Source organism: Aythya ferina (assembly GCF_964211825.1).
Source record: "Aythya ferina genome assembly, chromosome: 17".
NCBI classification, from domain to species: domain Eukaryota; kingdom Metazoa; phylum Chordata; class Aves; order Anseriformes; family Anatidae; genus Aythya; species Aythya ferina.
In genome coordinates, this window is record NC_140316.1 from 5,958,045 (window position 1) to 5,974,841 (window position 16,797).

The following is a 16,797-nucleotide window of genomic DNA, read 5'->3' on the forward strand; positions in this document are numbered from 1 at the left end:
CACCTCATAAAGCAATCCCAGGAATGTGCCTCTAAAGTTTTAAACAAAAACTGGAAGCACTTGTCATCTCCACCTTCTTTCCACTCCACTCTGAAGACAATCATCATCGCCAGCCTGTGTGCCAGGTCACAGCACTGAGAGCCCGCTGGGGCACATCCTGCAGTGCCTTCATTCCTCAGGCACAGGCAGAAAGATCTTCGCCATCTGTGGTAGATAAAAGGGAGCTACTCAAACCTGCCAGAACACTTAAAAAGCTCGTTCCAAGCATGACAGAAAGTTCCCAGCACTTAATGTCTGCTGGGGCTAATTCAGCAAAGAGATTTTACAAGGAAATGTTTGTCTGAAAATGGCCAAAATAAAAACATAATAAATAAATACATTTTTTTTAAATAATAATAATTAAAAAAAAAAAAAAAAAAAACGTTTCCCACACAGGTCAAAAGCCACATGGAATGACTAATGACAGGTTTCCTACACTTTCAGGGCCACTCAACGTATTGCACAAATCCCAGCCACTGGCATATGCAGCAGCAGAAGCTAGCTGAACACACAGGTATTTTTAAAGCAGTATCCTAGTGCATCCAAGCAAACTACAGGAGGTAAGAAAGGGCTTGAACAACAGAATCAATACAATCCCCTCTGAAAATTACTACGGTTTATGCTAAGCTTTATGGCTGAAGATGTTACAGCAAGATTAACTTCAAGAGAATAAACTACTCAATCTAAGCTAAGGGAGATACGAAGAGTTTGTTTTTACCAGAAAGCTGACTTAGTATTTGTGATAAAAACACACAAAAATTACAGGGGAAAAAAAAAATCTACTTAAATCTGTCTTTTAAGTAATACTATTAAAATATAGGTCATGTTTGAGCTGTAACTATATAAATATTTGATCAAAGGAACAGGGGGCTGCAGTGTTTTGTGTTTTCTCTTGTTCAATAACTGCACACAGTGCCAATTAGAACAGTAGGGTTGCACAATACCTTTTGCAGGGACTCATCTTTCCACTCTGTTTCGAGTTAATCACGTGTCACGTTGCTCTGCGTATTCTGCGTTCAAATGCAGCAGCCTTTGCAGCAAGTAAAACCGATGGTGTCCTCTCATCCGACCACAACAAGCACTGAAAATGTTTTGGGGATACAGATGATACAAACTGTACCTGATCAGATGGACTGGCTATGTGCACATGGAAGGAAAGGAGAGAGTATTACATACTTGCACAAAATTAGGTTTTGTAGCGTGGCACCCAGTGGTTAGATACAGCTCCGTATAATGAACCACAAGGACGCTCCTCTTAATGATAAAACTCGCCAACACTAAAATGACAATATGGGGTGCAGACATTACAAACTGTATTAGATCAGGTATGATCAGCTACATGAACAGAGGAAAAGAAGAGCATGAGAGCTCTATCTGTCCTCCAGCAGTGGGAGGAGGTCTCACTTCACTGTGACTCACTGACCTAAAGATACCTGGCTGCATGGACCGTTATTTGGGAATCACTACTCAAGACAGATATTCCCCTTCATGTTTGGGATTTCCAATTTGTATGTCTATTGGCATTATTCTCACATATTATTATACACAGCAGAGAGGCAGATTTGTAGTGCTCTTATTATTGCAGATAATTAAAAATCTGAGGCTACTAATCATTTACTAGAAGATGAGAAGTCAGATAAAACAAAACAAAGCCCATTCCACATCTAAAAGAAGTAGCAGTGTTACACCAATCTTATTCAGCTATTACACTCCTGGCATTCGTATTGCTGACAAAGGCTTTGGAAATGACAGAAGAGGAAAATTTCATTTCCTTTCTGTTAGCCACAAGTAACAGTATAGGTAGACTTTTTCAGTCTCCTTCCTGTTTGTGAAGTCCACTTGGACAATTGAATTACAATTAAAAGCTTAAAGGCTTAGTCACTAACTGATCATCCTGAAGGTTTGTTTGCTGATTAAACCATGATTAAATCTCGGACTGTTATACCCCTTTAACTTTTCTAAGGGCAGGAAAGTGATAAAGATCAGAAATACTTAAAATGAACTTAAAGAGAAACAAATTTTTATAAGAAGTTTATTTTTTTTTGTATTGTGCAGTAGTTATACAAAGTAAGCGGCCAGAGCTGCCATTTTGTCCTTGGGTTTCTTTGGATTGGGTCTTCCTCCAGGCCTCCGGCCTTTACCTCTTCCTCGACCTTGCCTTCTTCCTTGTCCCCCACGGTGCATGGGGTGCCTCATGGCTGCGTGTTTCAGCTCCACCAGGTCTTGAAACACAGGGTCACAGAATACGCAGCCGGAATGCTGGGTCTCATCACCAGGTAGAGGAGATTTGGCTTTGTTAAAATCTACGTCCACAAGGGCTGCATCACACAAGTCACAGGTCTCTGGTGACACTCGGACTTTGTGGGCATTCTCAAAGAAGTGCACAATCACGTTGCATTTGTTGCAGGCCATCTTCCACTTGGGACCTGATGTCGAGTCTAGCACCAGAACCCCATTCTCACATTCAACGCACTGCCCAATTCCAAGCATGCTAAGAGAATGCTGGCATGTGGGGTGGGTGCATTCATTACAGCCCATTCCTGGTGGAAGAAGAGTAAAACTATACCACAAGGAACCCTCTACAGCACCACTACATAGTTTGCAGGAAGAGAAACACAGAACTGAAAGACAGTTTAGTATATTACAGGTTTTCTAAACCACTGCACAGAGGAACATATCCCCTAAAGGCAATCTGCCTTTTTCAGATACTCAGCATAATCCCTTCCTCTATTTTCTTTTTTATTAATGGCTTTCAGAATTCCCAGACAATGCCAATGTACAGTACATGAAGCTTGGATATATTAATGATTAAAAAAAAACAACTTGTTTTCAGTGAAATGTACGGATCCTAGCTATTTCATTTAATACTTGCACTGTACGCTAGCAGCATAAGACATTTTTAATTAAAAGATGGTAATAAAAAGATGCCAAAAAGCTCCTGATATGCAGTCAGAGCTTCCAAGCACTACCTAAAATAAGTTTTGATCTGCCATTTATTATACCAACTGCTACTTTTTCCCTTTAGTGTGCTACAAGTTGTCAAAGGACATTATCTTTGCATCAAAATACAATTCCCCTACTCTCAGGGCTGGCTTTAAACTATATCCCATCCATATATGGTGCATTAGAAAAGTCACCTTCATGCAAATAAGTTAATTTCTTATTTGGCTTCATAAAACCTGTTGTGGTCCATTCAGCATTCCGAGTTATTTCTCTAAAAATTTTAAGACGTGGCTATGTGACTAACAGTGAAGTGTTTCTCTAGCCACTCCACATAAGCCATTTTAAAAAAAAAGGTCACTTCAAAAATAGCCAATCTTGTGGTATTTGAATTCATGCACAAAACACAGCTATTTCAGTGAAAACAGCTTTCACTAAATTCTAGGGCTACTGAAATAACAAGAACAGTTTAAAACTTACTAGCCTCTCTCTTCTGTCTTACAGTGAATGTAATAAGAATAGTCTCTCTTGTATTCAATAACATACATGGGAAACTTTTGCAAAGATGACTAACATCTTTGCCAGTGGTGATTAAAGCAAAAAGTAATCGTGTTCAGAACTAACACATTTTGTTCAGCTATTTTGATACGAATTTTAGGTATCTAATATAATTTGAGTAGCCCTTTATACTAGGCAACCCTCATTAAAAACTATTTTAAAAGTACAGTCCATAACACTGTACCTAATGTATTTCAAGTGAAGTTGATGCCTGCATGTTCACAAAATTCCTACCTTTTTTCATGTCCCTGAAAGGAGGATGGTTGTAACAGTATGGACAGAGAGGGTAGCTCTTTCCTCTGGATCCAGAAGACCACAGCACCAGCTCAAAGTCATCCAGGGGGCAACGCAACTCTTTGTACAGTTTAATTGTACCATTCTGTGGGAGACTGTAGGTGTCGTCACAGTGAGAGCAGTGCAGACGACTTGGTTTGGCCTGGAAAGAGAAAATAAATCTCCAGAACATCTGTGTTGTCAGTAGGGTTCAAAACTCACAGGAAATCCAACTGCGACCACTTTCTGGTATGTAACCCATGGAAAAGCTCCATCAGGCTTCTTGTCTTTCCACCCCTCCCCAAGAAATCCATTCTTGACAACCACATTTGAATCCAAATTCAGTAACGGAAAGAGGGTTTCAACTCAACGTCGGCCAGCAAGTGAAGTTTAAAATACAAGTGTGACATGAACTTACCTGAATATACTTCATGAAACGATGGCATTTGCCACAGCGGGAAAGAGGTTTACCCGTAGCAGCTAAGGGTGAAAAAGACACTTCCATCAGCTCATCCATACCTGCAGAAGAGATTATTACATTTATGTTAGAATTCTAATTCCTAGGAGGAAACCTTGCACAAAATCATCTACAGGACCCGTGAAGATGTAATGGGAATAGTCAACAGCTTATTTCAACTAGTTATTGTGAATAGCTTATTCACAATGCTCTTCTCTCTTTAAGATGACTTTTTATTTAAAGAGTTATTCAATAGGCACACATGAACACACTGGGGTAAGTACTTCAGCTAGTCTGCAGCTTTTCAGAACTCAACACTACACAGTCACAAATAAGTTTGAAATGGAATTTTAGAGACTTGATTGAGTTTATTTCCCTTTGGAGAGAGAATTCATATGACTGGAAACTCTCAGTCATAGCATACTTTTCAGTGAGCCTAAACCCCTGAAAAAGCAACCTAATACTTAGGTAATTTCTAATAGTGTCTTTACAACAATTAAGTAGTTGCATAGAATTTTACATGTAAAACAAGTTTTACCTGCAATAGAATCCACAAAATAGTGAAATTTCCTTTTGAAGATGTCAAGGGTGTGCTCCAGGACCTGATGGTAATTTGCTTTACCCAGAGCTATTAAGTTGAGTTGCTTTTCCACAGCACTGCGAATTGTAGGAAGAACTAATTCTGCATCTAACAGAAAACCAGAGATGTCAGCAACGAAGCAGTAATGAAATATCAGAAACAGTAGAAAATTGCCTCATACATAAACTGATATAAACAAGTTTTAATTATTATAGCTTGTGGAATTAGTAATACTTTCCTAGATGCATCATTTCAGACACAAACATTACTTATACAGTGACAACAGCCTTTGACGTACTGAAGGAGCCAAAAGGTAAGAGCATGGATTTTGGGTGAAGAGTATTTGACTGACCTATTTTGTAATAACCATGAACCAGAACAATTCCAAGATTTGTAGGCTTTAGTCTCCGACCACTCTCTACCGTGACATAGTTTCGCTGGCAAATGTTGTTGATGTGGACTGGAATACTTGCATCAGTTCCTGCCACACAAAGGAAGACAATACATCCAAAGCTTTCACCAAATTAATTATTTCTGACTTCTCTGGTTTTATGTCATATTATAACATTTCTTAGCTTAAAATGCATATACCTTTTTATTGCTACCCTGTTTCCAATGGGTAATTATCTAGTAACGCCTATGTTCCTTTGCAGTTATGAAAAGTCTGAAATGTGTATTTTGACCTAAATCCTTTCATCTCTTCCAAGGAATTAGAGATGGGAAGATAGCTATTCTCACAATCACTTGTTCTGGAAAAATACAGGGAAGTTAGAGACTATGTTGTTTTTGACTGAACTTGTTTATGAGAATGTATTGAATGAAGCAAGTCAGATCGAAAAAGAAAATTAATATTGTGATAAATTGTATAATAAGACACAGAAAGGCTACTGGAGACAGCAGAGCTGAAGCATGCTGTTCTGACAGGTAATCATTCCTAAGAATAGTACATGTATTCTTCCACACAACACTAGATCTTTCTAACAAAGAAGCAACAATGATGGATTATGAAAGAATGTTGCTTTAGCCAGAAACTAGGCATAAGAATAAGAAGGGGAAAGGAATATTGGGAATAGAGAGTCCACTGTCCACTAAGAGATGCTATTGTGGTTCAAAAGGAAAAGGATCACTACTGAACCTATTCAAATGAATACTGAAAGGTCACTGCTGACAGAGATAGCTCAGAGAAATGATTCAGACCCTTTGCTCTCTTGATAGATGCATTACAGAATAACGTAATTTAAGTGAGTTCATACCAATGCCATGCTTTTCCATCAGAGTGATAAGTTCTGCTTCTGTCAGGTAATCAGGAGGGCTGGTTTGCTTTTCCAGCAATTTTATTTCACCAATTGGAAAAAGATCTCCTTTCTCACAGTGCGGAAGGCTCTCTTCTAATGGGATGCTGTGCCAAGGCATAATTTCTGTGAACCCTGGAGGTAAACAAAGTAATGAGAGATTATCTTCACAGCTTTCAAAAGGTCAAGATATATGCTTCTAATTTTAACATGGGCTGCACTATACAGATCAAGGTTTGCCATACATACAGACTGATGCCATACCACGCAGACAATATTTGAAATACTATATCAAGAGACAAGATCTCCCACAACACTGCATCAAATCTGTTTTGTGGGTGACTTGTGTCAGGGATGATGTATGGAGAGTAAAAAAAAAAAAAAAAAAAAAAAAAATCTTTCCTTGAATGAAAGCATAGTTCCAGAAGTCTTACCAAATGGCTGGGAAGAGCTTGTTAAGAAAATGCAAAAAGTAAGTTGTATTAACGTAAAAGACTATTGGGCTTGCTAGCCATGAAAATCTCAGTGGTGGGGTACTACACTCTTCTTACTGAGTGGTAACCGATTTTCTTACGCTAATGGGAAAAAAAAAATCCATCTTTGTATAAACTAAACCACAAAAGACACTTGCTGTCTAAAAAAAAGACTGTCTTTACACTGGCAAGTGTAGCATTAACTCTTGAGACTACTACATGAAAAATAGGACTTTTTCTAGTGTAATTGAAGTATGGAAACGAAGACAAAGGTTTGGTCCTTGTGACTTTAATGGCTGCAAAAATAAAAAGTCTTCAAAATTCTATTTGACCCCAAAACTTCACTTTTATATCCATTCAATGTATATATGGGAAAAATAATAATCTGTAGCTAGCTACTTACTTCCTGGCTAGTCTTACCTGGTGAAGTTACCAGTTTTCCGATACAGGTAAACCGTTCAGGGCCGATACTGAAAGAAATGGTCGTTTGTAGGTACTTGCAATCAGCGCTCACGGTGGCAATAAAATGCCTAGTTATGTACTCATATAGTCGCCATCCATCTCCACCTGAAGATAAACAAAATCTTAGTCCCACAAATCAGGTCCTGCAGCTCTACATAAAATTTGCACTAAATTTTTCACCAGATTTCCACGTCTATCACAGGAAAAACTGGTACATTAAAATAAAATTCAAAAGTCCATCAAAATCATGTAGTAGAGACGTTATACTGCTACGAACAGGAACTAATTCTTACTCTTGTGCTTTCAATATACCATCTAGCTGTGGCCACTTAATACATGGCCATTTAATAACCTTTACAGTTAGAAAAACTAAGTATGTTAAAAGTTTGAATATCAGAGATTATTTCACTGATTCCTGAGAATCAGAATTTACCAGTGTTCTACAACAATCTTCGTTATTCCTAATGAACAGCACAATCCATTTACTGTATTTTCTTATAAGTTTTAAATTATCTTTTGAGGGATTACAGCATAAAGTCAAATCTTACATTCTAATGTAAGTAACACAAACCATAGAGACCCATTTAAAATACAGTTAAAGTCTGATTTACAGACACATACAATCAAGTTTCAGTATTTAGGAGCTACTACTATGGCGCAAATTTCTCTAAATGGAAGTTTGAAATACAATATTAAGTTGGCTACTCCTTGTTCTTAACAGTTTTAGGGTGCTAAGGATCAATTAGTGAAGAGCAGACCAGCTCTGATCTTCACTGTTATCAGAAATTAAAGTTAAGAAAGTCTGCTCTCTCACCCGTTCCTGAAATTCAGATAATTATATTTTATGTTAAAACTCAGGGATTTTCAACCCAGCCCCTATAACCCAAAGAACCAGTTTCCTTGTAGTGTTCTAGTGCTACTCAATTTGTCTATACCCAATTCTGCTTCTGTTGCAGCTTTCATTGGAGTGATGGGAGGATGGTCCCCTGCATCATGGCCTTTCCTTGGACGATTAATGCCTTCTGATAGCAATGCTTTTACCTGGTGAAGGACAAGAGAGAAAATAGACTGAAGTGGATAACAGGTCTCTATTATCAGGTTAAGAAACTTTTCAGATCAAATTCATAACAATACTATGTCCATAAGTAGAAGCAATTACAGACATTAACTGTTTGCAAAAAACTACAGACCAAGACATACCAGGTAAGACATACCTGAAACACAGACTAGAGAACAATCTGTTGAACAGTACAGGTTTTGCTTCATGTACTCACAGTTTCTGCCCAGTAGGGATTATTGGCTTGTTGTCTCAAACATCCTTTCAAGTCAAAGTTTTCTGGATAATGGGTAGTTTCTGTTCGAGGGTAGCTAATGTAACCCTGCATATAAAGACGCTCTGCTATTTGCATGGCATGCTGCGGACCCATTCCTGAGAAGGGGTATGAGAGAAGGAAATCACAATCACAGTGATACGTACATGATTTTGTTTGCTGTGTCTAGAAGTATTCATTATCGAAGCATTTAAATAAATCAGTTCAGCCTTTCTGTAAGACTTGTCACCTTGATCTTACCCAGCACTTCGCTTTTGACATGCTTTCTAAATTTGTTCCCCAAAATGATACATTATAGGGAAAGGACACTATCAAAATATGTATATGCTTATTTCTGCTGAGAAGCCAAGGTATTTTGCTTTAAATCAGTGTGAAAATCTGAACTTGTACACATACCTAAAGCAGCACTGGCCACTCGTAGCATTTCTACCGTGTTCAGAGCCAGTGGTCTCTGCTTCACCTTCTCTTTTTTACTCACAGATTCTACCTGGAAAATAGTATTTTTCCAGTAAGTTTTGAAGTTTGGTAACTGATAAATATATCACTTCCATTATGACTAAAACCACATGGTGTACCTAACATTACCTGTTGCTCTCATATCATATGTTTTTTGTCTTAGAGCAGTAACCACCAATATCCATGTATTTTTACTTTAGGAAATCTGACTATAGACAGTTTTACCAAATTCTAAAGTTATAGTCCTGAGGTTCCTTTGTGCTATATGATTAGACCTGCAAGTGGAAATGCAGCAAGGTAGCTTATTGCTATCTTACTTCTCATTTAACTAAGCAGCACATATGTCGGTGCTGCAAGGATTTAATGCTTAATCCAAGTAATGGTCCTAACTATACGGATCCAGATTTTTAAAAGCATTATGCAGTCTTTGAACCCTGATGGCTGTAAACACTTAAATCCAAACATACTGCCAAACAAGTATTGAACAGAACAGAATTACAAGTTAATTGGCTATAAAGACTGTACCATACACATGATTAAAAATTTAACTGCAGGAATATTGCCATATAAGTAATTAAATTCTGATTTATACAGTGTCTCATGGGAAATAAGAGGTCTGCTCGGAGAGTTCTGAACTGTATTTCTCAGCAGGTTTAGTAATGAAGACTTTCTATCACAAATGATGATCATTTCCGAAGTCAATATTAAGAATGGGCTTTCTGTTGAGATGACCACACTAGCATAATATGAACTACAATCAAGAACCTCTTGCCTTTTATTCTCTTCTATACAAAGTTGAATGGAATAAATAATAATAAAAAAGAAGATACAGATGATATTCTACACCCCTCTTTAACAAAAAACAACATGCAGCAGATGAGATATTACACAGTATTTCATTAATGCGAAACATGCTCTGTCAACACTTCATACGTATTCATACCTTTGCTTCTTTTGCCATCTTCGTTATATTCAGGAACATTTGAGCAATCTCACGATCAAACACCCTCACTCTATCCCAATCCAAAGTCAGAGAACTTTCTTTCTCAGGATTCACCTAATGGAGAAAAAAAAAATTAATTGCCACCAACACTATTACTGAAAGTGTGAGAATGCAAAATTCCAACAACAATCCAGCAAGCAAACCCTAATAATACTCGTTCTGCAACACAAGTGCTCCAAACATGCAGTTATACTCTTTTTCCCAGGGACTTCTGAGAAAGACAGAGTATGTTGAGTTCAGGGGCCACGAGAGTGACTAGAATTATTCTTGCAGTTAACTGAAATACCATACTTATTTTAGTGCTAGGAATAGCAAGGGTTGAAGCAGGCTGAAATTTAAAGCTTATCATTTTGATCTAGCTAAACTCATTTTTTGTATTAAAAGTACAATGTAACTAGGTCATGTTTCAAGTCCCACATACAAAAATAAATATGAACCAGACAATATGAGCGCAAGAAACTCTGAAAACAGGCAACAAATACTTCCTGGTATGACGCACATGAATGAGATGCATCAGAGAACAGATGAGAGTAGATGCTAGATTTCTTCTTCTATTATTATTTATTTTAAAATCTAAAAACGGCAACTTTTTACCATCTATCTTTTATTTGTTTAAACAATCCTTGTCATCACAAGCAGTAAAATCATGTTAGTTTGCTCTCAGAGCTTGGACAGCAGCAAGGCTATAAAACTGCCATAAGCTGCCAAAGTATTCAGAGGACTCAATTGCCAATTAACACAATGAGCATTTTATTTGCTTTAAAATTCCAATACTCAGCAATGCCAATGTTTGCTGGCAGCCTAATTAATTCTTGGATTCAAATTAACACCACAGTCAGTCCAAGGACCCCAGGGAACAAAGGCAAACCGTTTCAAGTAGTCTTTCTGGCTGAGTCTAAGCTTAGCTGGTTAACGCTGAAGAATTCTTATAAGCAGCACACAATAACCACTTTAATACAAAAAACTGACATCCTGGAATCTGTTCTAGAGAGAGTGGTGACACACATGTGAACTGAATGAAAGCACACAAGTAAATTGTAGGCATTGTGAATTCTTGTCAGCAACTACAAATTTATGAATGGACAAAATGGAAATAAGCACATTTCTTTGTATACAAGGAACACATATTTTTACCAAACAAGTATTGTAAAGCTTACTTTAGCTTGCAGCACCCAGTAAGTCTCAGGCTTAAATGACTGGATTTTGTCATGCCTTTCAACACAGAATCCAAGTGTTGGCGTCTGACATGGCCCAAAGGAGATGAGAGAGCTGTCTAAATTTCCATATTTCCCCTGAAAATACTTAGTCTGAAATCTAAGAAAAAAAATACAGGAACAAGTACATTAATATGCTCATTCCCATGAAAAGCAAAAAATTTCATAAACTTTTATAGACATAAATGAATAATCTATTCAGTCATTCACGTATTTGTCAAAAAAAAAAAAAAAGAGCAATCTCAGAAACATCAAGTCTTAAAGCTAAAGAAGTCATAAATACTTTGCCTCACAGAATCTTGTTTATTCAGAAAGAAATGTGGGAGCAAGTCATAAAGGAAGAGTATATAACAGCTGCTGATGTACTTTATCTTAGCTCAGTTAAAGCCGTAACGCTTTCTATAAATTTCTTTTTATTTGTCCATGCATAAAATTGTTTGGTTTGGTGCTCAGCAGAATTAGCCACTACAGCTTTAAGGCATATTTTGTGGACAGAGCAGTATTGCTGAACCTTTCACAAAACCGTCTGTAATCTGTGCTGTCACCTTGTAAATGCACAGCCAATTCTAAGGTCCAGCTCCTGGCGGGCATCCACTGACAGAGCTTCATTGCGATTGGGTTCTCCCAAATGATTCATGGCATTGCAGATGTCTGTGTCAGTAATGGAACTGAATTTAGCTCTATAAATCGTCCTTTCGGTGCTACGAGGTTTGTTCATAACAGGAAGAACAGCATCAAGAACCTAATGAAGATCAGAAGCATATTTTGTAAGTAATTGAAAGCTAAGGGCTGAAGTCATTTTTTCTCTTTAGAGGAGGAAAAAAAAAAAAAAAAACACTCCCCACAAAATGTTTGCTGACACGTAATTTTCTTCATTCAGAAGATGTCATGGCAATACATTAACTGATAAGAACAGCATTTGTCATGCTCTCAGAAGTGTATTAAGAATGGGCAAAATTGAAGGATTTATTTATTAAACAGCAACTGCCGGAAGTGAAGCACTATTCTTAGCTAAGGGCGAATAAATCCACCAGTGCAGCTGCAGCATCTTTTGGTGAGCATGTATCTGTTTCTATCCCAGTTTACTTCTATGTATTACCAGGGCACAGTTATGAAATAGTGGTATTTAAAGAACTTAAATACTTGATAAAATGAAGTCATTTTTTAAAAAATAAAAAAATAAAATTAAAAAAAAGACAAAAAATAGCTTTCATGTAGACTTCTGGGAATAGGATATTTAAAAAATAATCTTTGTGCAAAATTTTAGTTCTATACCTATTGTGGGCAGAGTCCAAACTCTTGCTGCTGTAAGCAGCCACTAAGCTGCTTAAACTCTTGCTGCTTAAAAGCAGCTTCTTAGCTCAAAAGTGTCTAATCACCTAATGAATCAAGGATGATAGAAATTAAGTTTTATACAGATAGCAAAATAACTACTCCAGCTTTGAAACAGTCTGATTCTCAAAGCACTGGAATGTTTGAACTTTTAAGAGACCTTCTTATTCATCTCAGATGAGCAACATCTATGAAATTGTTTATACTTTTTAACTGACAACTTAAAAACATTTATTTCCACCAAGGCCCTCCATGCCTTTAAATCTTTATTCAACTTAGTTTAAATTGTACTGTATATCAGTACATCAGAATAACATAATGGTAGTACTGTATGCCACAAATGAATATATTACAGCATTATGAATCTTAGAACGAAATCTTACTTCAAAACAGATGTTTTCTCCTTCCTTATCACAGTCCAACCACAAGACAATGCAATCACAGCCTCTCCCCTCCACCTGTGAGAGAAATTAGCACAGTTCTTCAGCAACTCAAAAAAAAAAATCTCACTAACTGTATAGCTTTTATTTCTATTTCATAGGTAAATCATTTGGTGCAAAAAGGGTTGGAAGAATATATTAGAAGCGACAAGAAGTCTGCTGTACTTAAACAGTGGTTGAAGAAAGAAGCAAGCTGTGGTTCATGGGACCAGAAGTCTGCCTACGAGATACTTTTCTGCAGGATATGAACCTGACCCAGTCTGTGCACGCAACTTTGGGCACAGTTCCTTCCTCTTTCTGCATCTTAATTCCCAAATCATTTTTAAAAAATAATTTATATACATAAAACATCAAGAACCACTTTCCTAGCTCGTAAAGATACCATGAAGTCTACATTTACCTTACAGAAATCAGTTTTATACCACAAATACCTGCTTTCCAGAAACAGTATTATTTTGAAAAGGCATCCAAATGACCACTTTCCTCTCAGTACATGTGAGAAGTGACCAATAATCAGAGACATTTTAAAGCATTTACAAGCTAGGCCTTGCATGTGCTGCTATGAGCCAAACATGTATCCAACACTCCAATTTTGAGAAGCAAGATATTGACCGACAAAAAAAATAAAAAAGCAAAGGCATGTGTCAGTTCAACAAGGCAAAGATTTCAGAAGGCATACAAACCAATGGGTTGTTTCTTTAAAAAAAAAAAAAAATCTAATCTTTAACAAAAAGCCACTCTCTGCAGGGAAGAAAGCTCTCATTTAGGAATGTACTCATTTATCTTTTACTCTTGAGCAACTCTAGAATATTGTATAACATGCTGCCAAACACTGCCCACTATAATGAAGTAGGAAAATATAAATAAATCTAACATTCAACAGCCTACAATGTGATGAACAGTGCCTTCTGATGGCTTGTTTATCTCAGAGGGAAGGTATGTAGCAAATATTTTGAAGTACAGGGAATCCTTTGCCATTACCCTCCAATAGAAGACCATCTATGGTGAAAACAGTCTCAATTTCTTATATTAGAGTGAAGATAACTGATCCACTCTAAGAGCTTGTAAAGGGTTATATTTCTGGTTCTTAAACAGTGCTAGCTAAACCGTAAGATTTGTATTTTTTATAAATAAAGCCAGGCTAATTCAGAGCAAAATACCGTTACACCGTTTTTTGAAAATTAGTAGTATTTTTTATTGCTTTCCAGGACCACAGAATAATTTCATTTGTTCCACTTTTCTTGCAACGATAAAAATAGATCTCACCACTTTGTGTTCAACAGAGGAAGAATAAGGACAACATTACCCTTGAAGAGAATATGCTCCAGAGGAAATAAACCAAAAGAATGACAAAACTGAAAGATGCATCTCAAATACATCTCATAAGAAAGCATACCTGTAAAAACTTCACCATGGTCAGTTTGGGATTAGCTTCTTTCTTTTCTGTGGGAGCTTTACTGAAAAGTTCTGCTGGATCCACCTTGTCCCAACTGTTGTATTTTCCTGAAAAGCAGAAGTGCATTAAGTTGAGCTGTAAACATATATTTAAAAAAGCAAAACAAAACATTATTTCATAAAATGCTTGGCTTTCAAAATTTGTCTTGGAAAGCCTTCTACCCTAATATATCGTGCTTTACTGGTTATCTAGGGACACCTTAACTTTTTGTGTGAATAGCGGCTCTAATTTTGAGACATGATAGACAAAAGAAAAAACACTATACACCTTTCAGTAATTTTAACATGAGCTATTAAAAAGCCTCTTTGTACAGTTAACCCGGTCATGACAAGGGGGGAACTATTTTTCCTTGTTTTCACAGCACACATAAAAGGAGCACACTGCAGACTGTTTTACTGCTCATTACTTATGGCCAGTTATTATGTCTCAGCCCTGTTATGCTGTGGAGCTTCCTGTGTCATCACTTTCTCATATCGTTGCATTTGTTCATTTCCATTTCCTAGAAGTACTTGTTGGTGATAACAGTTAGCAATTACATGATACTGTACCTCTTCAAAGCACTGCGTAAATAACTCAGAACTTAGTTCTCAAAATTGTGAGGTAGTTAGGATCAGAGAAAAAAAGAGTACTCACATGATTAATTCAACACTTCAATGCAAGTTAGTGACAGGATTCCTTGCACATGATCCGTACCACATTCACACTATTTTGTTCTAGCTCACTATGGTGCTTTAGAGATTATGCCTTTGGACTCTGTATTCCTGAATTACCTTTCATCCAAAGTAGTAAAATATTTTTAATGCTTAATAAACTGACTTTATCCGCCTTCTTTTTCCACTAATATAATTCAAGTACTGAAAACATAAGTTGCATGCCTACAGTCATGCAAGAAGTCAGCCAGAAGACTAGAAACAAGCTAAGAACTACTGCACATAAACAATCTTGTCACCCTCCTTTCCTCTTTAGTTTTCTTTAATGCTCTTCCTGAAGAAAACAGTGATCGTGGAAATAGTTAAGTCCTTGACAATTTTACAAATCATATCACTTAGAACATTTTGTGAACAAATACCTATGAAATCCAAAGTCATGACGTGACCACACACAGATGTCATCTTGAAATGGGCGCTCTGTCCTATAAATGATCCGGTGTACTCATGCACAGAGCATGCACCATTCAGTCCTTTGCGAGAGGACATGTTTCCTGTAAGAATAAGATCATAAATATCAATGGGATTTAAAACAAACAAAAATCGCCCAATGAAATAACCATTATTTCTTGTTAATTTTTTTCCCTATTTTCTAGGTCTGACAGCTAGGGTCTTCCTGGTCACAAAATTCTACTCTCCGATCAAGTTTTTTTCCAGTCAATTATCACTTTAGAACTTTTTCTAACAGACTTCGTTTTCCACCAAAACTATTCAGAATCTCCTTTACTTTTTCCCTCCCACCAGGAGTTTCTTACGTAAATACAACCCATTTTCTGGGTCAGTACAGATAACAATTAACTCATTCTGTGCTCCACACGATTTAAAAAACATTTGCCATAGCTTCAAAAATCCCTGAAAAGCAACTAGGTGCTTGGTTAGCACTTTCCAGAAAGCACGTGCACCACAATACGCTACAGCTACAAAGATTCCAGTTATAAAATTGAACAGTCATTAGCACATTAAAATAAAAAGAATAAAATGAAGAGAATGGAGCACCACACAGTTATTGCCAGAGCTGCAACCTGTGCTAAGGCACTGCTCACAGGTGAGCGCTGCCCCAGAGACAACCAAGCAGCCGACCTGGGTGCATCTAAACCTCACTTCACCTCCCGTGAAGCCTGGCAGAAGAGAAGGCCCGAAGCCAATTTATTTTCTCTCCTACCCCTGGAGAGGATCTTGGCGATGGACTGAGCCAGCGAGGGCTTCTCGGCGACCATCAGCACGGTCCTCATCTTCGGCCAGCGAGCCCCGCACCGCTCGGCGGCTCGGTGCAGCCTCCTGCAGCCACAGCACGCAGCTCACGGGGCACAACCCGCTGTTGGCCTGGAGGGGAGAAAACACAGGGCGGGCGTGCTGCAAAACCAGGTCGAGCAGCACATAACCGCGATTACACTCAAACACACCTCGCAGCTCCGCGGGGCTCCGGCACCCCGGGCCGGGAAATGGCGGCGGGGGGCGCTGAGGGCTCGGGGGCCGCTGAGGCGCTGCGAGGGGCGCCCCGCACCTGGGCGGGAGGCAGCGGCCCCCCTTGCGCTGCCGGGGCACGGCTCCGGAAGGGAAGGGGAAGGAAAAGAAAAAGAAAAGGATGGGAGGGGAAGGGAAGGGAAGGAAGGGAAGGGAAGGGGCCGCCCCTCGCGGCAGCGACTCCTGGCGGAGCGGGGGAGCAGCGGGGCCCGGCGGCCCCAGCCCGCGCGTCCCGCCCTGTGTGAAGGGAAGCGGCTCACCTGCGGGCAGGCTGGCGGGCGGTCAGTAGATGTGCACGTTACCAGTGGAAGAAAAGTCGA

General features: G+C 38.4%; 1 protein-coding gene and 1 long non-coding RNA gene across 2 annotated transcripts; both read right to left on the reverse strand.

The window, feature by feature from the left end:
- Position 1: 1 nt before the first annotated feature.
- On the reverse strand, positions 2-1,318 carry LOC311446041. Its single transcript, XR_014698725.1, has 3 exons — positions 1,216-1,318; positions 984-1,120; positions 2-204 (listed from the first exon to the last, which is right to left on the reverse strand). It is a non-coding gene; the product is annotated as an uncharacterized lncRNA (long non-coding RNA).
- Positions 1,319-2,057: 739 nt separating this feature from the next.
- Positions 2,058-16,595, reverse strand: TOP3B (DNA topoisomerase III beta). Its single transcript, XM_084539070.1, has 18 exons — positions 16,415-16,595; positions 16,176-16,336; positions 15,376-15,507; positions 14,247-14,353; positions 12,794-12,868; positions 11,624-11,820; positions 11,022-11,178; positions 9,805-9,918; positions 8,802-8,892; positions 8,349-8,503; positions 8,010-8,115; positions 7,033-7,179; positions 6,101-6,274; positions 5,200-5,328; positions 4,806-4,955; positions 4,229-4,329; positions 3,772-3,973; positions 2,058-2,579 (listed from the first exon to the last, which is right to left on the reverse strand). Exons 2-18 carry the CDS (start codon positions 16,243-16,245, stop codon positions 2,098-2,100), a joined length of 2,589 nt encoding a protein of 862 aa, XP_084395196.1. The 5' UTR covers positions 16,246-16,336; positions 16,415-16,595; the 3' UTR covers positions 2,058-2,097.
- Between the last annotated feature and the right edge of the window lie 202 nt (positions 16,596-16,797).